Here is a 26595-nt window from a genome sequence, read left to right as displayed (position 1 = left end):
CTTCAACGACGCAATGGCTCACCAGACTGCTGTGCGTCAGAGCGCCAGCACGTACACGAGTGGCCAGAAAGACTGGTAATTTGGCTGGGTTGGTGTTGTTTCTGTTTTAAACGATTTTTATTTAAAGAAACTACAAGGCATAAGCACAGAAACACAGACCCCCCCCGCCCCCCCACCCCCACCAAAAAAAAAAAAATCATGGGAAGAACACCTGAGTCAAGCATGGCTTATTTAAGCCCTTCTGCTGCTGTTGATGATGATGATTCTTTTGTTCTTTTCTTTTTCTTCTTTTTTTCGGTTCCTGTTTTTCGTTTCGTTTTGGTTTTGCTGGCCAACGAGAAGCAGTGATTGTCATCGAAACATAAAACACAAAACGTATTGCAGGCGACGCATTGCAACGTATTGGTGCAGGATGTTGATAATTTATTAATTACTCGCACACCCACATCCACCCACCCCACCCCTCCCTCCCCCAAACACACACACAAAAGTAGTTGTTCTGTGAAGAGCAGTGGAGAAGCCGTTTTTGTTCCACAGTACAGCAGTTAACGAGGAACTCGAATTACCAATTGAAAAAAAAAACATAACCAAAGGCAAACAGATTTATGGAAGAAAAAAAAAACGAAAAAAAAACTAGCCTCTAGATATGCATTTGTGCTCAGTAATTTGGATTTCCTGGTGTCAGCTAGAAAGTATTGGTTCAGTTTCAGTTGATTAAAAGTTTTGGTGGCATCAAAACTGTTTCCTTTGTTAGATATTTGGTCGCGTCTGTTTAACCGTTCATTCTCCTCCACTCGTGTATATCGCTCATCATGAATGTTAAAAACTTAAATATACACGTCTGTATGTACTTGTGAGATATTTAACTTTGCACCTATTGCTTGACGCAACATATATCTTCTCCTACAGTACGTACGCTCATAATGCTTTCTCTCAAGTCTTTTCCCTAAATATAAAATCAGAAATCAACTGGTGGTGGTTTTGAAAAAAATGTAATTGCAATTCTTTTTCAGTAGTTTGTTTTGATGCTGAGAAATATACTATTCATGATTTGACAATGATGCATATCGCAACTGCTAAGCAAAATCTAACTGAAAAAAAATGTTTTGCAATACAAAATGATGGTATGTTCCAAACATGAGAAATACACTACGCGTGGCTTAATAAGGAAGATAACAAGTAAGCTGGGCATGTCAGCTGTCATGATTTTGAGTACACATTAACCACCTTTAATGCTGTCGCTGCTCTGGTCTGTATGAATGAGTCTGAGTTTATGTGCAGCTGCAACTTACGAATAAAAATCTGTGAAGATCATCATGGAACTTTGCAGTATTGTTCTGTTCACCCGTTTCTCTCCTTGTATCTTTCTCTCTCTCAGTGCAGCCTGTTTGTTTTATGATGAGCTGATGTATTTCGTGTACATATATGCATCATTCTGACAATACATAGCTTTTTGTGTGTTTTTTTATGCATCCAGTACTCATTTTCATGTTATTTTTCAAAAGTTGAATCTAACGGTGTTTTGTTTTTTGTCATGTTAGGATGTTTTCTCGAAACGTTGTGTGTGTGTGTGTGTGTGTGTGTGTTTGGTCATGTAAGGATGTTTTCTCAAACAGGGAACAACTTTAGCAAAATATGTAGGTGAACATGACAAGTAATTTTTTGTTTTTGTTTTATTTTTTGTCTTTTTTGCTGCCACAAACATATGCGCCGTTTCAATGGCATTACTCCTGCGCCGCTCGTTCTGAGTCCCCCCATTCACAGCCACACCCGGATTCGTCTGTCACAGTCCCAGTGTCGCAATCCACGGGGAACCATTGATGTTAGGTCACCAGGAGGCCACACACCAGAGGAGACCCCGCACTGCTGCTGAGTCACTACGGACACTACCTACTAAGCCCCTTACTGACAACAATAGTGGCTTGGTCACAGAGCCAGACTGAGTGAGCGTCCCACCAAGAGTGGAGCCTGCCACTACGTCAGGCCCCCATGAACCTGCTGACACTGAAGACCTTGATAGAACTTATCCTAAACACGGAAGTAGAAAGGTATCGAAACTGAGGTCACCATGAGATCAGGGAATGGAAGGCTATATAATTTGGGATAGTTTTGCATTTTTTATGATGATGGGGTAGGGGGAGGATAACGGAACTGTTGACGTCGATGCTGCTATGGAGGTCCATTTAGGTTCGGGACTATTACAGGGCTGAACTCTTACGCTTCCTGTCATTATGATGATCAGCCATAACCAGGCCCGAGAGATACAGACACTTGCAGTGTTGGTCAGGAAATTAGAGCAACACACCCAGATGCATCCGTGAAGAGGAGGATACCCGACTGTGTGGTCTGTCTTTCCATTTAAGACCACAGCACACTCAACTCCGGGAAGGAGCCGGCAGCAGTCCGAAAAAAAACCCATCTCTGCTGGGAATTGAACCTGCGTCCTCCCAGCAGACAGTCCGCGACGCTGACCACTTCGACACGGCGACTGGTGCAGTTCAAAACTTGTACAAAATGGCATCTATCAGCTACTCATAACCTTACCCATGCACAAATATCAGCCAACAAAAGATATAGCTAAAAACGCCAACAGACACACACAAACACACACAAAGAGATTTGTTTACTCCCCATTGTATGGTTTATTTATATTCAAAACATGGTGAATTTAACAAATATGCACTTACAAATAAGGACATTGTACAAGTACCCAAATGATAAATATTACAAGTGTCCAGCTGCAGAATAAAAGATGGCAGCAGCAACTGATGTTAGGCACTACTGTATATCATACACGATACATTGAAACTATGGTCTGCACTCTGGGAATATTCACTCAGTTTGACTCCAAGACTAAGCAATTATTGTCATCAGTAGGGGACTTAGTAGGTGGTGTCCCGAGTACGTCAAATCAGAATACTCAGCAGGCACTACTGAACATCATAAATGAGACTAAGCAGCAGTGCTGGGTCTCCTCAGGTGTGTGGCCTCCTATTGACCTTACATCAATATTTTTCTGTAGACTGCCGACACTGAGACTGCGACAGATGAACCTGGGTGTGGCTGTGTATGGGGACTTGGAATGAGCAGCGTGAGAGTAATGCCACTGAAACGGTGCATGATGGGGCAGCAATAAAAAATAAAAAAAATTTAAAAGGCCTACAGCTGAGCTGAACAAAACAGAAAAAATGAAACTACATTCTTCACTGCCACACATGAACTGGAATGAAACGAAACTGATCTCATGCTGTGCTGAAGTCATTCTCAGCAATTGTTAACTACATCTTTCAGCCAGCTCAAACCAAGGTGAAAAGATAGTTTGAAAAAGCACGGTATTTTCTTGTTTTCATGCAACTCCTACCTCCACTCAAATCTAGCCTGCCATACTGCGACATAGGCATCCACACCATTTAAGGGGGGGTGTATGCTGGGTATGTTTATGGTTCCATTGCCCACCAAACACTGAAGTGGGTAATAAGATATAAAACGAGTTTATTCAATCATGAGGGCGTACACATGACCAGGGAGAATAGAAAAAAAGATCTCTATCTGGCAGAATGAAAGTCCAACGTTTTATCCTTTCTGCTACTGCACTCATCAGAAACGACTTGATTTGGAAGGAAAATGGACACCAAGGAGAGCAAGAAAGACACCATTTCTCGCTAAGTTTCTCCCCAGACGCCCGTTTGGGGGACATTCTGTAAAACCTGACACCCAGTCTGGCATGTTTCCGGAGGACAGAATGATTACTCGTTATTTTGGCTGCAATCAAATTAATGTGTACCCCAGCTGTAGAGAATAAGTACTACCACAGAGAAGATGAGCATCCTTTACAGCTATTCAGTTTTTGTCTCGTTCCTCTTTTACTGCACACCCCCACCCCCTATCCCCTCCCCCAAATTCAAGCTGTTTCTGTTCACAGCAGCTCTTCAGTTTTATTCCTTTGTGTAAATTCATGCTGGCTGAACAGACTTGACATCTGGTGAGAATCACTGTGGAACACCCGAACAGATTCTGAAGAGGTTAGCTTCCTTGTAATGTCAGTAAAACATGTTCCATAAAGAAAGTGGCATCCTAGAAAGCAAAAACAAAAACAAAAAAAACAAAACAAGGGGGGATGGGAGGTGGGAGGGGAGTCTAAATGAGAGTTGTGGAGGTTATTCGGTGGGGATGAGTGGTTGGTCAGCAGATTCATATCCAGAAGAACGCATTCACAGACTATGGTTGCCTATGTGGAGAAGTAAAATGGTTGAACATGCAAAACCCCACCAAGTTGTACACATGCATACAAGAGAACACGGGAGTTGCAGCCCATGAACGCAGACGTGTCAGGGCAGGGCTTTAAGTGGCGTTACTGGAAACAAAGCTTCAGACAGGTCTGCTTCCCCATTTGCAACAGTTCTAAACTTCTCTGCCTCAAATATTTTTGGTGGTTTATATCAATATCACTTCAGTTCAAAAGTTAACCGGTTCAGACAGTGCCTATAAGATGTAAGCTGACATCCTTAAAAAATTTTTGCCATGGTGTCCATAAGACGTCCATTCTGCATCTGTTCCAATTTTTCCTTCATCAGTTAGGTTCAATTAACACAGACATTATCTGAACAATTGTGCCTGGATTATAAATATACTAAACGATTAGTTTATTGTGTCTGGATTATAAACATACTAATTAAATGAGCATACGTAAGGTGGAGGTTCCCTTTCTTCTCAATAAAGTTTTGCTAACTGGACTTTTGTTGAGCATGCCAGAAAAGTGGGTTGGCATCATGCAAAAATAATGTAAGAAAATTTGTCCAGCTAAGACAGTAGTTACAGTCAACAGATTTACACAACTTTAGAAGCTGTGCAGATGATTATGTATGGTAATAACAATGAGAGACAAAGCCATCTTGTCTGATGATTGGTTTGAACTTAAGGTAATGACAACAACGATGAAACTGACAGCAGTATTCGACATCGACACTTTATCCAGTTCATCTGTTCAATCAGACATCAATGCTGAGCAGGTTACAATGACTGACAGTAAGAGTACAGTACATCCACTAATTTAAGAAGAGGGGAAGGAGAGAGAGTGGAGTAGTTTAAGACGACAGGTCGAAGACCAAACAGAAGGCATGGAAATAGGAGGTGGCCATCACTTCTGTGAACTCTCTTTCAGTGTTCATCTGGTAGGAACTGGACTGCCAATCATCCATGATTTTAATGAAATCCATGGTAGACAGACAGTAGATGGGTATCTTTTGATTTTATTTTTTCCTGCTTTTCCCCCGCCAATTTGTTGACGGACTCCTTTTTAGACCAGACAAGCCAGATGCACACGCCACAGCATACACAATGAGTTTATAGGCTCAATTGCAACCAGGAGGGAGCAAGTATCATCAAAGAGCTTCTCCATCTAAAGGGGTAACATTCTTTGGTGTGAAAAAAAAAAAAAGCTTGACTATTCTGTTTCTGAGAACATCATCAACATGACTGACTTTTTGTCTTGACAGAACCCTCATCTGTCATTGTTGGGACAGTTATTCACTTACATGTTTACAAGTGTTTGTTATCGTAACCATATAACCTGTTTTATTTTCTTCTACAGATATAATCAGACTATGAGCATGTTATTTCCAGTAGTATTTTGTTTATTTCTTTTCGGATATCATTCTAAGGCGGTGGAATTAAACATTTTCGTGCATAAAAATTATCATCATCACTTTTGTTGCAGTTTCAAATGCTTGAATAGTTACCTGCAATCAAAATAAATGGGGGAAAAGCTAAGATTCAGAATCCATATTAATTTTCCATCACAAAAACATTTAATTGGCTTCTGCATCCTGTATTACAGTATAGTTTTTGTACTGGATTTTTTTTTTTTTTTTTTTTTTAATTATTACCCTTGAAATGAATCCTCAAATTCCCTGGCAAGGGGAGTCACTTTTTTTCTTTTAATACAAAATTCCCTGGCACTGAATGGGTTAAGTATCTTGCCATGAATGTTAACTCAAACCTGAGGGTTCTCTCAAGCATCATCAATGATTCAATCATAACATCACACCACCTGGGAATATACTGAGATGGCAAATGTATTCTTTTTCACATTGTATACAAATGATAGCATGACATGTGCATGTTCTCATTCGCAAAATTTGAAACAACACACAAGGAATATGGCAAAACATATAATTAAGTACATTTGGACAATCCAGGAGCACTTAAAAAAAAAAAAAAAAAAAAGGCATGTATTCATATATATGCATACGATACATTCAAAATGCATACATGTACACTTACAAAAAATAAACATTCCATCTATATATACATACATACATACAAAATGTGCCATGACTTTTCATTAAGTAAAATACACTAATGCGCTGTGTAGAAACAGAGACTGCAAATAATCTAGGATGGGAAAGAAAAAAAAAAACAAATATATATACACACAGATACAGCAATATCTATAGACATTTGATAAATTTGCATGTTACCTGATTTGTAACCTGGTCAGCAGTTGTGTATCAGTAACACTGTAATAAGGATTCACAGAAGACTACTGTTTGAGAGTACGTTTCTTAAATACCTTCATAGTCCCAATACGACACCAAAAAACTCTTATCAACTCCCCCACAACATCCAAAGTCTTTGCACGGAAAAGAAAAAGGTTATTTGATCTTTACAAGATCAAGATGCACTTCAAAACTTCCTATGAAAATATCACTTCAAGCAAATTCAGGATTGAAATACACCTTTGTTTTCTTCAATGTTAAAAGAAGTTCGAAAGTTGACAAAAGCAGATAGCCATTTTTGTAAAATTTCAACAACAAAAAATGCTCAAGAAATAAATGAAGCAGTCCAGCAACAACTAATTATCAGTGGTGTTGGTAAACTTCTATTAACCTTCCAATAAAATAAATACTGAACACTACTGTGTACACTGGACAGAAAACTGTCAACAGATCAACCCCAACTATTTCATTCACCCAAATGCAAACTTAGAAAACCAATCATATTCATAAGATGCGTAAAGAAATAAACCCTAGGAAGCTTGCTCAAATTATTACACTCAAATCCAAGCGAATGACCGCCCAATGAAAGAACTGTTTAACAGCTGTTCTCTGTATGAAAATTCATAGGCAAGGCCTTATGAACATTGAAAACAAAATAGAACTGTCTGATCCTGAGATTAAAACAAATAAAGCTTCTCTGACTCTGAGGCTGATCTATGCTTGCTGCAACGTAGTCCAAACACAAAAAAGCATGACAGTCTACTTCAAACCATGTTAAATTAAAATGCCAAAAGCCACTGCAAGAGGCAGACAGAAGATCAGAGAAGAGGCAGAAAATCATGGATGGAAAAAGCAAAAGATACTGATTAGCTACTGCATCAGCTAACACAATTAAAGCAAATGAGTAGGGAAAAATCACTTTCATAGTTTAATCACATCTATCAAACTATAAAATCTCCTGATTATCATTATGGCACATTGATTAGAACAGCCAAAATGCAAAACTTTCCAAATTTATTATAGGATAAAAAAATCAGCAAAGAAAGCCTATTTACAGTTTATGCCCCAAAGATCAGTCAAGCTAGGGCTACACTGTGATTTCAGAAAATGGCAAAAGAGAATACTACACACTCAACTAAGTTCGAAACTTCCAGAAACTGGTACAAGTCAAGGTCTCAAGTGGTTTACATTGTTTATGGAAATCACCACATGACCCACTTCAAAAAACCCACCACAAAAAGCAATACATATCATATGGGACAGTATCTGGATTGGCATTAAGTCACACATGTGCAACCTCTGAAGCAACCTGCCTCACTGAATGATAAGTGGAAAGGAAATCTGCATGAGGACATACTGGGTAGATGTGCAAGGCATTACAAGTGTTTGCAACTTGGAACACCTGATATTAACTACCTGAATAACAAACAATACAAGAAAAGGCTTTCCCATCACCAAAAAGAAAAAAAGAAGTACCAGATCCATTTCAAAAGGGACAGCAAGATTAAGATTTAAAATCAAAATAAGATCTGATTTATTTACTGAAAATACTTCCCAAACAAGTGTAGGCTAGCTGGTAAAATTTGCAAATTCAACACATCTCAACAGCTCTAGTCAGCTGAAATGAAACTATTTAGTTTATGCCAGAACAAAATATAGTCAAGTTTTTTTCTTGCTACTGGTTTTTTAATTTGTTACAAATTGTGGCGATGATAACTGTGTGTGGCAAACATGTCATTAGGTGCATGCATCTGAGGTGATGAAATGCAGGGGCTGCAGTGAGTGATGACGCGACAAGGAACTGTCAGGGGAAGGCTACAGCAGGAAACTGGAAGGTGGTGGGAAGCATGCCACAGACATGCATGGATTGAACCTCCAACTTACAGACTAAGTCTTGCGTTCTTTCTGTTCATCTTAATGCATAGGTCACACCTATCTCCCTGTGTGCTTATGACTGTAATATATGTGTATGTGTGTGTGTGTGTGTGTGTGTGTGTGCACAATGCAACACACCTTACACACTATCTCATTGCAATACATGTTCCATTTCTTCAGCTTACACATGAAAATGCAAAAGAATGAATGGAGCCTTATGCATGGTACAAAGCTTCTCTATCATTCAAAAACTTTTAACAGAATACAAATTTGAGTAAATGTGTCATCTGACACACTGACTTGACAAATAAATTTTCTTGAAAGCCCAGTCCAGTACAGAGAAAAGGTAACACCACAAACAGTCAACAGATGGTGTCAAGATGGGGGTTTACAGAGAAGGGGTATTACATGCTAAAACTTTGTTGCAAAATCTGTCTATGCCATCCTAAGATACCATTACGAAATGCATTTGCCGTCCAAAGATATCATTACAAAATCCTTATGCTATCCTTAGATTATTAGATATTATTAAATCCCTAAGCAGTTCTAAAGCTGATGAAAGCCCTATGCTGTCCTAAGATATTACAGAATCCCTATGCTGTCCTAAAGAGGGCAAAGGCATATCAACACCCAAACAGTCTTCTGTTGGTCACTTCTGCAGGGAGCCAGTAAATCCAGTGTAGCATTCACATACTGCTGGCTGTTCCTTCCAGGCTGATGAAGGACCTGTGGGGAGGGTGGTTTTTGGCATTTGTGACGTCAGGGAGGAATGGCTGGGGCACATCATGCACACCCCGCAGCATCATACTGATAATGGCCCCACAAAACAGACCGCATTGACTTGGCACTGACAGCCAATGAGTAGCACGCCAAAGGGTAGGGCTGGAATGACGGACTCTCAAAGACTCCATCCAGCTCCATCCAACCGTCTGCATCACAGGAAGCAATAAAAGAGAGACATGTCCAAAATTCAGGCCCCACCGAACGACAAGTCAGCTGATAGTACTGTTCAACATGCTGTACACCATGTGTGATGGGATCTTCAGGGCTAGGCTGTGGAGGAAGAACACAGTTCCACTTAGGCTTCAGGGGCATGCCCATTGTCTGTGATAGAAAAACAACTGGATACCGCTCAAGCACAATGGGTGTTGGTGCTTTAAAATCAATAGGGCCTCTTCTCTGGTACTGCAAATTCCACACTGGGACTTTGCCAATCAGGTCTGTGGACAAGTCTAACAACTGAAACTGGGTATATAGAACACCAAGTGGAGACTGTCTGAAACATCCCCGGGAAGCAGACATGGTGTGAATAGAGGACCGACATGTCAAAGCTCCAGGAAGCAAGTGGAAACGCTCCAAGATGGCACAGGAAGGTGAAGTGGACAACAGAAGAGCAGTGTCTTGAAGTGGCGGGTCAATGCCATGGCTGGACTGTTCACTTGGAGCAACATTACCAGCTGCATTCTGATCCTGCCCTCCACCTGAAACCACATCGCCAGCTGGATTCTGACTGTGCACTTGCACAGGACCATCACGCGATCTCTTCTGGAAAGATTTTGATCTCAACTTGCGACTTTTTTTCTTCCTGCCTCTGATAATCAGCTGACAGTCCTGTTTCCTTTTTTCACCAGAAGATTTGCGTGAAGTTTCATTTTCTGCTGCATCATTCTTTGGGACAGATGCTGAAGTGTATGATGCAGGAAATGACTTCTCCTCAAGCTGGAAAGCAGAGCAGGTGTCAGCAGACAAAGTTGTGTCATTTTTCTGGCTGTTGTTCGCTTCAGTCACATCCATCATGGACTCTGTGCTGGACTGTACATCACCTGTGTCTGTCAACACGTCTGTTTGGGACGTTACCTGCACCAACACCATGGAATCAGAACCTACTGATTTGTTCAAAGACTGATTCTTGTGCAGTGTTGCTTCTTTCAGATCTCTCTTAGCCTTATCCATGATGGATAAACCTTTGCTGCCCTGACCTGGCACCACAAGGTATTGTGAAGTGTCAATGGCATCAGACAAGGGTTTCCTTTTCACAGTGAAATCTGGAGACTCTTGTCTGTATACATGGAAGACGGAGCAGCGAATGAGGGCAGATCGGGTCATTCTCCCTGGTCGCCTGAGGCTGCCAGAATCTGACTGGAGATGGCTTTTTCCCAGGCCAGCATTTTTGTCCGCCAAATTGTTGTTGCCATCACTGTTTTCAAGACGCTGGTTGTTGGCCCTCAGTTTGCGAGGCCTTCCAACCTTTCTTGGAGCACAGGCTGTGGAAATAGATTCATTCATCTGCAAGCGATGCCCCACTGTCTGCCTTCTGTGAGATGTTTTTCCCTTTTCCTTGTCCTGTTCTTGTGACAGTTTTGATCGCTTTGCTGCAGTCCACTCAAAAGCCTGCTGTTCTGAGGAAGAGCCGGCTCTCTTCAGAGACTGGGAGTGAGCTGATGCAGACCTGGTTGATCTTTTCATGAAAGTGGACTGACTTCGAGTCACACGTAGACATATTTTCTCAGGCACACTTTCATTCTCAAATATTAGGCGACGGATTTCAAGAGGTGTTCCTAGACACCTTTTTCTTGATGATTTCTTTCCTGTCCTCTGCTCCAGTTGCCTTTTGTTGGGGTTTACTGTCTGTCCAATATTTTGGTTTGTATTGTAAGGATTCATCCTTTCTACGTCCAGCTCTGTTGTTTCTGGTTCACTGCTCTGTGCTGAGATGTTCATAAAATGTGGCGTATTCTGCACAACAGGATCCACACTCTTGTCCAATGGGCCTGCCAGTGTCTGTGTGTCTTTCACATCCGTTTCCTCCCATGCCATCCCTTCTGGAGATGACTCCCCAAGGGATAATAAAGTGGATTTGGATGAACTTGTATCTGCACCTTCTGGAGAATCCAGTTTCATGTCAGCAGGCTGCAAATCCTGTGGTACTGTGGCAGGTTTCCCATGTCCTGGTGGGATATCATGCAGAGACATGGCACATGCTTCTGAAGAATCATGGGCCACTCGAGCATTCTCCGAGGAGTTTGGTGTTGTATCTGTCTGTCCTGATAGCGTCTGTGTCCTGTCAGAGTGGGGGCCATTCTGAACCAGAACAGAGCTTCTCCCTGGTGGATCCCTTCTCCCATGAGCAAGTGGTGCCACCACACTTTGATCTGACCCTCTATCAGCATCCTCACTCTTCAGCTGCCCTGTCCTCTTGGTGCCAGCTTCTGGGCTGTCCCCTTCAGCCCTTTCTACATACACCACTGGTATGCTGCTGGTCAAACGACGATCCCTCAACAGTTTTGAAGCTCCCACAGCATCCACATCTGAGTCCTCTTCCTGTGATTTGGCTCTGTGCTCTGCATGTGATGATGTGGTCGAATGTGGTGATGCTGATGAACTGGCATGTCGACGAGCTGCACGTTCGGCCCTCAAAGATGCAGCAAGTCGATCTTTTAACAGTCGCTGAGCATTCTCAACGCCAAGGTTGGCTTTTGGTGATGAACTCTTCTTCTTTGTCAGTTTTTTCTCTTCAACTGAAACACAGTGAAGGTGCTTAGGTTAGTTCCAGATCATTCTGTCTACAAACAAGAAATCTGAAGTATGGTTAAATTCCAGAGTGGTTAATAATATACTTGATGCATCAAAATGGTCAGTTCTCTATCATCCATCAGCAGTACTGTTTCCTGAATACTGAAACAAGGCCCAACTGCTCCTGAGAAAAAATAAAGCTCTTCATATTAAGGATGATGCAAAATACTCAACTGTAAGCCAATGTAAGCCCACTTCCTTTTTTCTTTGTATTAACCCTTAGCCTGCCAAGGCATTTGGCAAGCAACTGAATCCTATTTGCCCAGGTAGGTGTAGAAAAATAAATATTCTGGATACATTTCTCAACTGACAAGGCCAAAGGGTAAAAGTATACATTAATATTAACATACATACACAGGGATGTGAGAGGGACTGAACCAAAAAAGCATACTGTAGGCGGGTGTGTGGGGGTAGGGAGGCTGCAAAAGCCCTTGGTGTGATGGAAAGGTGGTACCTCACTGGGGGGTCTGGGGTGTGATGCCCCACTGAAGCTGACAACAACAACAACAAAAAATTTTAAAAAGCCCAATAACAGTGGAGGAATCACCAACATTTCACTGTTCTACAGGGGTCAATATTCGCTTTTTTAAGAAGGAACACAAACACTCAAAAGAAAGAACATTGTTTCCTATAAGCCTAAAATCTGGTATCAAAAAAAATTTTTTTTTAATTAAGAGTTGCAGGGTTTTGTTGTGTGAAGTGACTAACAGCTTTTGTGGATAGACAGAGACACAGAGATGTGTGTGTGTGTGTGTGTGTGTGTGTGTGTGTGTGTGTGTGTGTGTGTGTGTGTTTTCCATGTTAAAGCTTGTGTGAAAAACATATCCGCGCATCAAGTCATGGTAAATCGGTACGCTCGCGAGGACAGGAGTGAATCATTTTTGGCTTGTTTGCTTCTATTGCTTTGAATTCAAAGCACGTTTTGTTTGTTTTTTTGTTTGTTGTTCTTAATTCAAAACGTGCTAGATTTAATCAAAACAACTCAGAACCGACATTCAGCCAGATCTAAGTAATGCATAATGTTTTGTACTAGAGTTGGTTCCATCAACACAGAACAAATTTAAAACGGGCCTAAAGAGTTTAGCAGTTTTATTTTCCCCGATTCTGTCGTCAAATGCATCGGCAGTAGCGTTGCAACAGCTGATGTCTACGACATCATACATAAGTTTCACCACCTTCTCCCTTGCCCATTTTCCCTCCAGATTTACACAGATCTCAGGAATGGCCTCTGGGACTTTTCTGCACCAGACATGCCCAACTGACAGACGCTTTTTTATTTTTTATTTTAATGAAATGGAAAAGTGCATTTCTGTGTTTGCGCATCACTCTCACATCCCTGTATGAAAGGAAAATGAATGGAAAATACAGAAAAAAGTGCCCCATGATGTATATACAGGGTTCGTCACTAACGGGAGCGCTGAGCGGAACGCTCTGAAAAAACAAATTGCGCTCTGGAAAATTCCTTGACTCAGAGCGCTTGCGCTCTTGATTTTGAAAAGACATAAGCATACACTAGTGTATCTAAATTGTTATTCCATTGTCCATCACAAACAAGAGTCAAAAGCGCGATCGTTTTGCATTTACCGAAGTTTGAAAGCCGTCTGTTTACGTTTTGTTAGTTCAACCGGAAGTAGGCCTAGTGAATCAGGGGAGGCTATGCAAAAGAGCGCTCTTCAGACTTGAAGAGTAGAAAAGTGGAGCACACGATCGATTTCGCGAACGTGCAAAATCAAAATGCTGAAATATTTGATCCCAAAAAGGAAGGCTGACGGTGAAGGGGATGGCGAAAAGAAGAAGAAGAAAGAGGACGGGGAGGAAGACGGTCCTACTGACGATGTAACGAAGAAAGGTGAAAGCGGGTCCCGTGAAAGTGGAGGTGGGGATCGGAGCCGTCAGCCGGCGGCTGATCAAAGTGAAAAAGAAGAAGCAGATACGAAGACTTTGACCCTCTTCCTTCTATCCATCATTGGTCTAAGTGTGGTCCAAGGAAGAGAAGGCCAAACTTTCAAAAGCGTCAGAAAACTGAGAAGCCGGAAAGTGAGAGTGAGGAGAATGGATTAAGTGACTCAAGTATCGAGGAATTGATGTAAACAAGAATTAAAGGTGAGAAAATGAATTTATGTTTGAGACTTGTTGCTCTATGTTTTTAGTGTGCGCTCTTAGTTTTCAGTTTGCGCTCATCAAAATTCTGAAACTAGAGCGCAGGCGCTCATGTGAAAAAATGTTAATGACGAACCCTGTATATATATACTAATATGTCATGAAAAATGCATGGCTATTTGCCCCATCACGTATATATATGTCAGCGTCATTTCAGGAATTTTCACAGTTCTGTTTTAAAATAACAAGTGACAAGAATCTTTTCAAAATAAATTTAACACATGCACACAACCATCCCCAACAAAGGAATGTCTGGATCAAAATCATCAGCCCAATGTCAATCCCACTGATCTGAATACTACCTTTCATCCAGCCTGTTTGTCACACACTGCATGTTCTGTTCTCAAATCATTCAATGCTGTCTGCTAGGAAAGTCAAATTCCTCTGCTCTTCAGGTGAAGAGTACACTGATATTCCTCAACTTTCTCTTCCAAAGAATCATCAGACTGAAGTTTATCTTCATGTTCTTCAAGCATTCATTTTAAACTTCACTGAGCAGCAGCTAAATCCAGTGTCATGGCGTTTACTTTTGCTCACATTCATCTTGAACAAAGCATCACCATTTTGCTTGCCCACACAGATAATGAGTTGGTGACATGCTCCAGTCAGCCAATAAAATCCCTTGAAAAACCTGTATGATGTAGGGTGTTTTCATGTTATCGTAAGCAAAGCTAAACCTACTAATATAATTCTGAAACAATGTAAGTTTGTCTACTGCTTTTTCTGGCAGTGGTAGGAGATCAATAATATGCCGTTTGAGAACTGTTAAGTGGCAGTCTTGGGTGAAAGTTAATCCTTAGCATAATAGCTTGCCTTATAAGATAATGAATACATTTGATTTTTTAATATGTTTCTTTTTTCTCACAGTCATACCCTCTTCCCAAAAATATGTGACTAATATTGTTGCACAAGTACATCAGTACTTTTGTTAACAGTAAGACAGACTATTCAGTGACTTACTGATAGCGCTGATTTCAGAACATTCCTTGCACACAGAGTCCTTGCCAACCCTGGTGAAACCATTGCATCCGTTGTGTGTCCCACTTGATCCGCACCAGTCACACAGGATTATCTCCCAGCGGCTGCAGCACACAGAAAACAGACACAGCGTTAAGACAGCATTTTTTTCTTTATTCAGAGATACCGTATTCACCATCTGCGAAAAACACATGCGTAAACCAACACAGCTAATGACTGAACCTGCAAACTATGAAAACATGCCATTAAACTGGAGCAGAGGATATGCTGAGATGTTTCAACAACAACAAAATGTCTAGTGGTGTCTATGGGATACAATTTTACTTAGTTCAAAAAATGCCAGAACAGGAATCGGGTGTTATTGTTTTTATGTAACAACTTCTCAAAAAAACATGAAAACCCTGTTATGGACAAAAATTTTAATCAATCAAAAACCCTGAAGAATTTCACGATACTTCAAGTGCCAGCTTATTGTACTGTACTGTATTGTATTTTACTGCATTGCACTTTCTCTGTGTGAAATTTGGGCTGTTCTCCACAGGGAGAGTGTGCAAAACTACAGTGCAGCACCACATTTTTTTCTTCTTTCTGCTTGCAAGTGTATTTTCTTCACTTGTGTCCAATGAGCAAACTGACACTGACAGTCAAACATTTTGCTGCTTAGCTTTACTAATCATTGACAGAAAAACAAAATTTGCATTCAAGAGAGCTAAACTTCAAAACTTTCACAAACCTGAGAAGAGGGATATATGAATGGTAATAACAATAAACTCAAATGCAGCTTCGGAGTGAAAGCAAGTGAAAGGAAACTGACTTCAACAGCAGCAGCATCATTATCTTAACCATCATCAAATATAAAAATATCCCAAATTCTGGGAAACAGATACAGATGCACACACACACACAGAGATACACACACAATTAGAAATACATGTACAGACAGACAGACAAACACACAGGACAGCCCAACACAAGTGTCCCCTCACCTGCCCGGAGCTCCATCATGGTTCCGGCCACTTGGACACCTGCAGTCGTCAGTGTCACACTGACCATAGCGCTCCAGCAGCTCTTGAAAGGCTGACGGTTCTTGCTCCCATGCAGCGTCTCTGCACCACATCGCAATAGTTAAAATGGAACTACTGCAAGATTTTGCTCATCTTATCCATTTTTTCTCCACTTCCTCAAGCTCTGCATTTGGTCCGATTCTACTGAATAAGTATGTAAAAACAGCTTTCGTGATGCCACTGTAAAGTGCCTATTGCCATTCAGTAATGCTAGAAATAGCCATTACTACTATATATTGTCTGTTTGTCTCTGCAGAACTGGTGCTATTTTGTAATTGAAACATCTGCTCAGATTTAGAAAACGGTCAACAAATTGGTGTGACCATCCATATCCAACACCACGGATAAAAACTATTCTGTAATTACACGGCATATTTTTACTATTTCTTTTCATTATGTGCTGCTACTGAACACCTCTATCTAGAAAATTAGAAACAGCCAAGAAATGCACAAGTAATTACTATCTACATGGAGAGACATCACACTGCCTCCTGTGACCTTGATATTGACTCAAGCCACTTGAAAAGGTTTGAGTTTTCTGAAACTGGAAGAACTCCACACATCCCAGCAGGAGAAGTAAAGAGGTTAAGGAGAAAAAACACTCACTGTTCAGGAAGGTAGATTCCAAACTCCAACATTTCAGCCTCAAACAGATCCTTGTTGTTGCACAGAGGGCACTTGAAAAAATAGGCTCCTGCTGATGATGCATACCTCTGGAAAGAAAATACTCCTAAGTTATACAAAAAAATACAGTAAAGGCCACAGGACAGTTCCAGCAGAGGAAAGAAAATGGGGATGGAGGAATAATCATAAACAGAACAGTGGATACATTTGCAAAAGTCTGGAACTTGAACTAAGTTGCTCTTGATGGCTGTCCTTTAGAATGTCAATACATGTAAACTTTAGGAAGCTTGTTTTGTGATAGCATACATTAAACAGCATCTTTTGCTATTGTAATACAGAACACTATTATTACAAGTAGTGGTACTGCCCTACAATGTTACTGTTCACAACTGCTATCTTCACCATTTTCATTCTAAAATAAAGATAAGATATGGAAAGCAAAAGGAACCACGAGTTTGGATGAATAGCCATGTTGAATGAAATCTGATTACCAGCGCATGTGTTTGAATGGATGGGGCAAAGAAGGAAGCTCTGCGTATGTGTGTACATGCCTTTTACTGTTTGATCTGTAATTCAAAAATAAATATTTGTAAATGCAGACCTGTCTACCCTCAGATTTTCTTGACAGTATTCCAGAGAGTAAATTTCTGTACTTTCATGACTAAAACCAGATTTTCATACATACTCGCAAGAAACACAAAGAAAATATCAAATCTACCATTCAGTGTTCAAGATGAAAAAAGCACTTGTTTTGAACAGTTGCATTCAGTTTTGGAGTTAACTTGTGTCCACAATAGGCTGGCCACAGGAATTTTTCTCTCTTTTTTTTCTTCTCTCTCTCAATAACTTTGAAAGACTCAATTGATGGAAGAATTGATTTCCTCCTCTAGGATCCTCACTACTGAGTTTCTCTAATTTACAGTTTATCAGAGGGGCTGACTGCAAATTATAAATTTACTGTTCAAAACACAAACATTCATTTTTCCTATTTCAAACAAGCAAACAAATCTGTCTCAGTTGTGTTGTATTTTAATCTGAGAGTATGAACTCTTCAGGTGTAGCAGGTATTCACTAGTAAGGGATGTAGAAGGACTGGACTAAAAGACAAGGCCTCCAAGGTATCTTGGCCCAGCGATGCTCTTCGTCTGTAGTTTTTTTTCCTCACACAGGTGAACACTTTTTCTCATGCAGCCCTACTGTGGGGGATGGTGCCTATACCCACTATGAATACACCGAGAGCCTAAGGTCCTTGTGTGTGTTGCCAGTGGTTGCCCAGGTTTGATCCTCTCTCTTTTTCACTTTCTGTATGAAACAGATGATCCTTGACTGTGTGGTTTAAGTCTTCCAATTTGAGCCTGCAGCACTCTCAACTCTGGGTACAAGCCAACAGTCCGAAAAAATTCCACTTCTAATGGGGCTCGCACTTGCATCCTAACCAGTTCCTCATGGCTGCTGGTGACAGGAATCTATTCTGTTTTCTCTCTGGCAATACATTTGTTCTGCACAAAGTAACAGTTTTCAAAAATAAAGATGGTTGTTCATAGGTTTCAGTCATCTAGCTATAATATCCTGGATGTCCGAAAATTCCCCAACAACCATCTGATTTCACCCATGTCAGCTTACCTGAATACAGTTTCTGTGGAACCATGCTTTACGACAGCACGGTGAGCGAAGCGTGTCATTGGAAGCCCTGGCCTCCACAGACAACATACAAATAGAGCAGGTGGACTTTGCTGTCCCATAGAAAGCAAGACGATCGCTTGTGGGCGTTTCCTGGCAAGGCCGATGATCCGGGCAATACGATCTGAAACAGGAACAGCTTCTCACATTAAATAAATCATTGAATGAATCATCTTCACTGTTTTGGGCAACCGTGTCCTATCCAGGTTTGTTTACTCCACATGTGGCTGCTGAACACACACACACCTTGCACTCAGTCATGGTGATCACACAGACTGATTCTGTTTACAAATCAACGCCTTGAACACGTGAGAAATATGTCAACACCGTAGCAATATACAGCAAAATCTGCCTCTTCTCAGCAGAAAGTTTAGCCACAGAATGGATCAGAAAGCAAGTTCTTCTCCAGATTACGAGTTAACTCAGTGCGGACTGGCTGAGCTAGAGCATGGGCCGTGAGGTATTTTGTCACTCAACTTCCTTACAGATCCTGATCAGACAAACAAAACCAAGCATTCATAATTAGAAACAATGCTTGTTAGAAACAATCTGACATGGAACAAAAAATTACGCTCAAAATATGAAGCTGGAGAGAGAACCTGAAATGGGAGGAAGAGACAGACAAAGAGAGAGTGGGGACAGAATCATCCACCCAAATTATCTTACAGAATTACCTGAACTCCTGGAAAAACTGCATTAATCCACCTGCCTCCCTCCCACAGCGGAAATGAAAAGTCTTGCGGCAGTTGGTGATAACACAACCAATGGTGGCACCCTTCTTACGGCAGTACTGGCAAGTCTGTAACACAAAACATAGCTGGGTTTGTGACTGTCCTTTGTAGACATAAAAAAATAAAACACAAGCAATGCAATGCAGAACACATCTTCATTAATTCAATCTCTTCTAGAAATTATACTGTGCAACCACCTGATTCACATCTAAGTTGAACCACACAAACCACAGCCTGTCTCCTTACAATTTAACAAGCATGTGTATGTGGCAACAAGCAACAATCAGAGAAGCAAAACTGCAAGACAAGAAATGTAACAAGATCTAATAAACAAGACATTATATTCATAGTAAAATCAATTGTATTCATTCTGTCAGTTCTGTTGTATTGGTATTGTGGCATTTCCAAATAAACTACAGTTTATATCAATGAATATTCATGCCTAATATTTCAAAGAGAGACATTTAAATAGCGACTGAAAGAAAGAATAGTGTGTCTAAATGGTAGGATATAATTTGAATTAGAAATATGGTTTAAATGTCATTCAGAAGGCTCTCCTGCAATCAAAATGGAAAATTTCATCAAAAAATGTACTTAGAAGGTGCATGGTGAATCAATTAATTGGATGTAAGATCTATAAGCATACAGATACACATAAACTCATAAAACCACAAGCATACCTTTTTTGTAAGATCTGAAATGGTATAGAATACCTCCTCTAAACTAAGAGTTGTGTCTATGTAGTGTGTTCTGTTATCAATGCAACTCCGTGTGTGTGCATGTGCATGTGTGTGTGTGTTGATTGAGGGTGTCTCAAATTGACTAGTTTCCAAAAAATTTTTGGAAAAATCACATCTCTGAAAACAGACCATGCAAAAGCTAGTGGATTTTAGCCATATCAAAAGAAGGAAGGGGAAAGACAGGTCAACACACACATGGGAATGGATTGGGGGGAATACGGCAACGTCCACATTAAGCCCAGCCAGTTGCTGTCAGCCTGACACAGCAACACACTTCAGTCTGACACAGCCAGTTGCCGTCAGCTACAGCACTTCTCCTGACAGAAGGAACAAATATCATTGGGATTTACCCTGCTAGTATAACTGAGGAGTTCTGTGCCTTGGACCAGCCATCAGACATATGTGTGTGTGCACACTATAAATCAGACAGGTAGCTGTAGACGGCTGGTGACCAGTGTAAACAATTATAGCCAGCATACATGGAGGGAAAGCACAACATGATGTGCGCATAATTCTCGGACAGCTGTTGTCACCAACTGGGTGGGCCTAGTTTAAACGTAACCTATGGGCAGGTGGGTGAGATCACAGATACTGACCAGACGATTACCACGTTTCTGTTCACGGTAAATGTCATCAGGCATGAATCCCAGAATTCCATCTCTCTCCCGCTTCCCTCTCTGCCACAATCCACTTGAAAACAGCTGCAATCAAAATCACCTTCTGAAATGGGTTACAATTGGAAGAAACCTCTCAAATGAATACATAAAACGTTTTTTATTAACTGAAAAAATATTTCTCAAAAAGGGAGCATGAAAGTCTCTTGAGTCCTCTTAGGCAGTACACTCATTCACTCAGCTCACATCATACATTGTCATTTTACAGATTCAGAAATCTGGACAGGTTTGCCAGATTTACACCAATATTTTAAATAAAAACTGGGTCTGATGTTCAACTATCCTCATCTGTATAGTTTGGTGAGTAATTAAACTTGTTCATTTCACACTGGGCTGATACTGATCAAGACCACCAATGCAGTCTTACATGTCTCCAGCTGAAAAGAGTCCGACAGACCTGCTTAACTTCAAGCCTGTACTCAAGTACCTCTACCACTCAACAAATATATGTGCATTTTGAGAAAATAAACTGTGTACTTCACATTCGCCAACAAACTAATGGAACTTTTACTTGAAGTACCTTGGATCTTCACCTGTTGCACTCGTTTCAACCATGTGTCCTTGCCTACAATTAAGTAATAAATTGTCTCAGTTTCAAGAATACTTGTTATAAGATTGCCACTGCCACTATCATGTATCCATTTTGATGATCAGTTCTGCCAACACTATTCCCTGTTAGTGTTACCAGTGTCAAAGCATGTTGGACTGTTGACACAAAACCAATTACAGCACATGAACTCACAATCTTACTTTCTTCATGAATCCTTATCCATAAGCCAATGTTGTTTTTCCTGTCAATGTTGCATGATCACATTCGACTGAAAAGCTCTGATCAAAATTTGTCAAAATCATACTGGTGGATAGGTCTGTTCTGGTTTGGACTCTGTAACTGGAATAGACTCAGAAGAGAATTACTTATTTCTTCCTGTGTCTGGCAAGAGTCATGACATGAAATCAAATTATTTTATTTTTGATTATTTCTTTTCAACCAGAGTGACAATTTGTTGGGTAGATATACTCAAGATAAATGGAGAATTAAAAAACACATTACATCTACACACAGCAACAGTCATGTTTTCAGCATGGCTCTGGGTTCATTTTAGATTAATCGTCTTTCATCATACTTTTATAGCAGTCCTTTTATCTGACCTATAAAACCATGTCGATTCTGAAACATGTTTAACATGCCACACATCATAATCAATTCTCAAACTTGAAACTTGTGCATTGCTCTTACCATGCAAAAGTAATGAATAGTGATGCCCGACTTCTTCAGCAGCTTTCCGTAAGCCTCTTCATTGTTTTCATCAGAGTTGCAAAACAAACAGGCTGCAAATGAAACAAACTAATGAGTTAAACTAACAGTTAGTAAAGGAGAAGTTCAGACAACTCCCCCCACCCTACCCCCCATGTTAAAAACAGCGTCTGTAACATATACATCCCATCCCTCCAAATTCAATAAAGGATATAAAAATAAGTTTCACTTTTGGAAATTATACTTCCACTACGTAATTCAGAAGTAAACAGCAGTGTTTCACAAGCCAAGCAGGAAATTTCATTTATTTACACAAGTTAATTAAGAAAAGTTCTTTGATCTGCACAGAACTAGAAGAGCTTTTGTTTTCTTATTGTGCTATTTTATATCTTGACCCAATACCTTAAATTTCAGTAAAGTTTATGCTCTCACTACAGTCAATTACTTAATTAGTTGAATTACTATAGTGTACCTTCCAAGACTGATGAACAAGACCTAGGTTTGATGTTTCTATGTTTCTTCCAATCTTTTTGACTATGAATATGAATTATTCCAAATTTTATTAGTTTTTGGGGGGGTTTTTTCCAAGGTATGCTTCATAGTGACTTAGACATTCAATAATTTATTGATTCAACACCCAACTTTCTCTTTTAATAGGATTCATCTTTTCTGTTATCACTGGCCAATAACAAAACCAGATTGGAGGAAGATTAGATCAGAAGCAAACTATCATATCAATATCATGCTGACAAGCATGTTATATAGCAAATTATGCCAAGAACCTACCATGAACTTTGACTCAGATTTTGAGTTGCAAGCTATTTCATGAAACACACAGAAACAGATGGCAAGAATTATAATGTAGAAAGGTTTTATAAATATCTTTCGACCTGTCAAACTTGGCCCCTCTACCTCTGTGGTGGATGAGAAAATGCCAATGATTACTTTAAGTTGATAATGATATATCATGTGTTTCTACCATGGATTCCTCCACATGCATGGATAGGGGGATTTCAATTTACAGATTAATTTTCATCAGAGTTCAAAGCAAGAAAAGGAAAAGGAGAGAAAGAAAAAAGAAACAACACTAAGAAATAAAAAAATAAACTTACCATCGACAGATCGTGCAACATGTGCCTTTTTCTTGGAATTCTTTGTTCGAGGCATGGTTTATAATCTGAGGAAAGAAAACTTTATTTTAATCAATTCAAAAATTTATACAATGTCTAAATTTACATAAAACATCACAGATCAAACTATCACCAAGCATCATTGATAAACTAAAATGGTTGACATTCCAACAACTGTGACACAAGAAAAAAAAAAAGAAGTAAAACAGTGAAGATAAATTTCTTTAGACTTTCACAACCTATCCACTCTTATCAGTCTTTTCACTTCAGCTAACCCCAATCAAGATGTGAAAAAGAAAAGATATGTAAAATAAAATGGCATGATTTGGAAGATAACAGGGCTCCCATTGAGAGAAATCCAAAATCCCTGGAACTGTAGGGGAGTCCAGGGGCATGCTCCCCGACAAAAAAAATTGAAATTGAAATTGAAAATGGTGCAATGTGACACAAATAAGAGCAGATTTATAGCTCTTTACTGCCATTATTACAAATCTACAATTCACAATGAGCACCTCCAATATGATATCTACTGCGATGAAAAAGGAATGATACATGTATACCAGCATTTCTCAGTTTTCACCTTCACAGCTTTAGTACTAGTAGTGACTCACAGTAACAATATACCAAGTTATCACTTTAGGCAAATAAGGCATTCAGTTCAACTGCTCCTGCAACTGCCACTTGCTGAAATATTGATTTTTGCTAAAGCCCCCCCCCTGCTGAATTTCATTTTTAGGTTTCACTGAAATCCACAAATATGTTAAAAAGAGGGAGTCCTGAGATAGTTAAGAAGTTAAGTATAATTAGTAATACTTTTTTTTTTTAAGGATTAAGTTACATTCACAAATTTAATTACATAAGTTATAACATAATCACAATAATAACAAGCTTTGCATGACAATCCAACTCAGGTGCATAGCTCACCTGGGGTGAATATTGGGCTTGCACTTGTATAATGGCAGTTTGAATCCTAAGAACCAAAAAATAAAACAAACATTTATCTACCCTTCTCTGAGTTCTCACAAAGGCAGGTGAAAAATTTCCAATTTTTAAAACCAATATCCTGAAAACTGGCCTGCTCAAGTATTATTCCTAAGGGCACTGTGAAGTACAACCCTGATAAAAGTTTGAGTTGTGTGCAATGCAGTGCTGCTTGCACTATGACTGTCAATGTGTCATGGTATGTTTGACAATGTGTCATGGTAATTTTGACAGCAAGAGCTTGCTTACTAATACTATGCAAGGTGTAAGTCATCATTTTAGTTTTCACACAATCGCAATACGGCTAGTCCTTTGATTTCAGCATCAGGCTTCAAAAACTACGCGGTCCTTTTGATATTTCTTCACTTATCCAGACCCATCTTCATTTGTTTTCACAGCAATTTCTTGTGGATGTCTGCACTATAATTTTCTGTTCACTGCAATAGCAATAGACGGTAGTATAGGATATGAAACAATGACTGCATTGGGCATCTTGCATCCCCCCTAAAATTAGTAACCTAAAAGGTAAAACTGTTAAATTTGCAAAATCAAATTCGAGGTGCAAGATGCATGCCAAACAAAGTAAATTCTATTCAAATTCATCCCAGACATTTTTCACAAACATATGTGCACACCTCTGTTTATCAATATCATTTTTTCATTGTATCCTTTCAGGATGAAAATGAAATTTCACATTACTGTATAGTGCACATTTACATATTCACTTATTTGTCGTTAAGCCTGATTACTTTATTCAATTTTACTTAAAGAACTTTAATATTTACTTTTACAGAAACCAAGGGTTGGGGAGTAGTAGGCAATGAAGGCCTTATCAACGCATTCAGTTTATGTAAAGGTCAGGCATCTGCTTCTCTCTCTCTCTCTCTCTCTCTATCTATCATACACACACACACACACACACACACACACACACACACATATATATATATATATAATTCTACAGATCAGTCAGCATCCTTTGACACCTCCTTGAGACTGAAGGATATGACTTTATAGTTTATATTGTGCATGGATACTCAGTCATGCAAAGCATGTAATGTAAAGGTCAGTCAAAGAGTGGAGGGGAAGAAATGAAGAGAATACAGTTCAATGTTATTGACCAATTTGCTACTTTTTTGTTTCAAACGAAAAAGTAATGGGTAAGAAACATGGACATCGCCCACATATGCATGCACAAATATTTACAAACACAAATACACATCTCAAAATCTACTTTTGAAGGGTTCAACTTCCTGTACTACTTTCAGTTTCATCTAAGAATGTTTACTGAGTTTCTGTGGGATTTCTCTTCTGTCAGCTGAGTGTGGTGTTTGATCTGTACAGCACCACCTCTACTCTCCCCTCGCTGTCGTGGGCTTGTTATCCACGCCAGTATATTAGTACTAGTAATCATAAATAACTAACCTGAGATGGGTGTCCGACGTCAAAGTCGAAAGTGGGCATAAAACTGGAAATCAGCTCCCGTTTCTGATTTAACATTGCTGCACAGATTGTTAATTTCACGGTTACGCTCGCCTGAATGTTCATTATCACCTATGGATCTCTGGTAACAAATTAATGCAGCGAAAGCGTAATTCAAACAGAAAAACATGTTCAAGTGCCCATATAACTGCACCGGCGCGTGCGCGATTATGCATTCAGTTTCAGTAGCTCAGGGAGGCGTCACTGCGTTCGGACCTGCGTTATGCATTTCATTAGGCAAGGGGTCTGCGGTTTCTGACACTTTGTTTTTAATTTCATTATGTTGCACATCACGTGATGAGCTTTTTTCAAAACTATCAAACGAGCAAAAACATGAATTAAAAGTTACTTACTGAATTTCTTGATTATGATCGCTTGTTCATTATCAAAAGCCACACATACTTGCCGCCTTTTTGATTTTCACCCAACAATTTCGATTCGCGCACAGGAAATTACGAAGTAAAGCTAGCCCTCACCCATCATCAGGCTGTCGTTTCGTTATGCTGTAATATCACTAAGACTAGCCCATTAAAGGCTTTAAGTGGATAGACTAAAAGGATTCATTTTCTTCCTCCCCATCCTTGTTTTAGTTAGAACAAAGGACGTAAAAACACAGAATGTGAAAGTGCTTGTTCACATTGTACGAAAACAAACTTTAAGCTCAGATCATAATAAAGACTGTCCCGAGTTTTGCATCCAAAGAGAATGTAATGTTTACACTGTATATTTTGACTCAATGTGAAAAGTGAGTCTGTGTAACACACCGTATCAGTTGTCAATGTGTGTGTATACTTCTAAGTGATAAACTTTAACGTTGGCATTTTCTCGACAACCTGCAACAATTCCAAACTGGAAGAGTGGCTCTTTTTACTTCCAGGTGAGAGGTCAAAGGTTAATGTTAGGGTCTCCCCACCCACTCACCCTCTTTAATGTGCTAAGAAAAATTAGGCTCTGAGCCCAGTGTAAAAACCGATCACACACACACACACACACACACACATGCAATGATGTGCGCACGCATATACACACATACACACAGGCGAGAGGAAAATGAGACCAACGGGTGAGGTGGTGGGTTCAACGTTACAAAGCTGTGCCGGGGTTTTCATGGAATACTTGAAAGATTTGGAACAAGAATTCCTGATTAGCAG

General features: G+C 39.9%; 1 protein-coding gene across 1 annotated transcript; it reads right to left on the bottom strand.

The window, feature by feature from the left end:
* Window positions 1-7097: 7097 nt before the first annotated feature.
* LOC143296346 (uncharacterized) lies at window positions 7098-25887 on the bottom strand. Its single transcript, XM_076608224.1, has 10 exons — window positions 25798-25887; window positions 22964-23028; window positions 21834-21925; window positions 20519-20623; window positions 19126-19250; window positions 18395-18575; window positions 16754-16860; window positions 16070-16189; window positions 15066-15187; window positions 7098-11890 (listed from the first exon to the last, which is right to left on the bottom strand). Exons 2-10 carry the CDS (start codon window positions 23016-23018, stop codon window positions 9156-9158), a joined length of 3642 nt encoding a protein of 1213 aa, XP_076464339.1. The 5' UTR covers window positions 23019-23028; window positions 25798-25887; the 3' UTR covers window positions 7098-9155.
* Between the last annotated feature and the right edge of the window lie 708 nt (window positions 25888-26595).

This window comes from Babylonia areolata, chromosome 21, assembly GCF_041734735.1.
Source record: "Babylonia areolata isolate BAREFJ2019XMU chromosome 21, ASM4173473v1, whole genome shotgun sequence".
Taxonomy (NCBI): Eukaryota; Metazoa; Mollusca; class Gastropoda; order Neogastropoda; family Buccinidae; genus Babylonia; species Babylonia areolata.
Note: the sequence above shows the minus strand (reverse complement) of the source record. Positions and strands in the feature narration are given on the sequence as shown.

Bases quoted from the DNA above. Each gene is read 5' to 3' on its own strand.
- LOC143296346 (XM_076608224.1), bottom strand. From the start codon at position 23,018: ATGCCTCGAACAAAGAATTCCAAGAAAAAGGCACATGTTGCACGATCT. The intron at 16,190-16,753 runs GTGAGTGTTTTT...GATGTGGTGCAG, and splicing joins GGAATCTACCTTCCTGAACA to AGACGCTGCATGGGAGCAAG. The intron at 11,891-15,065 runs GTAAGTCACTGA...ACTGTGTTTCAG, and splicing joins TTCTGAAATCAGCGCTATCA to TTGAAGAGAAAAAACTGACA.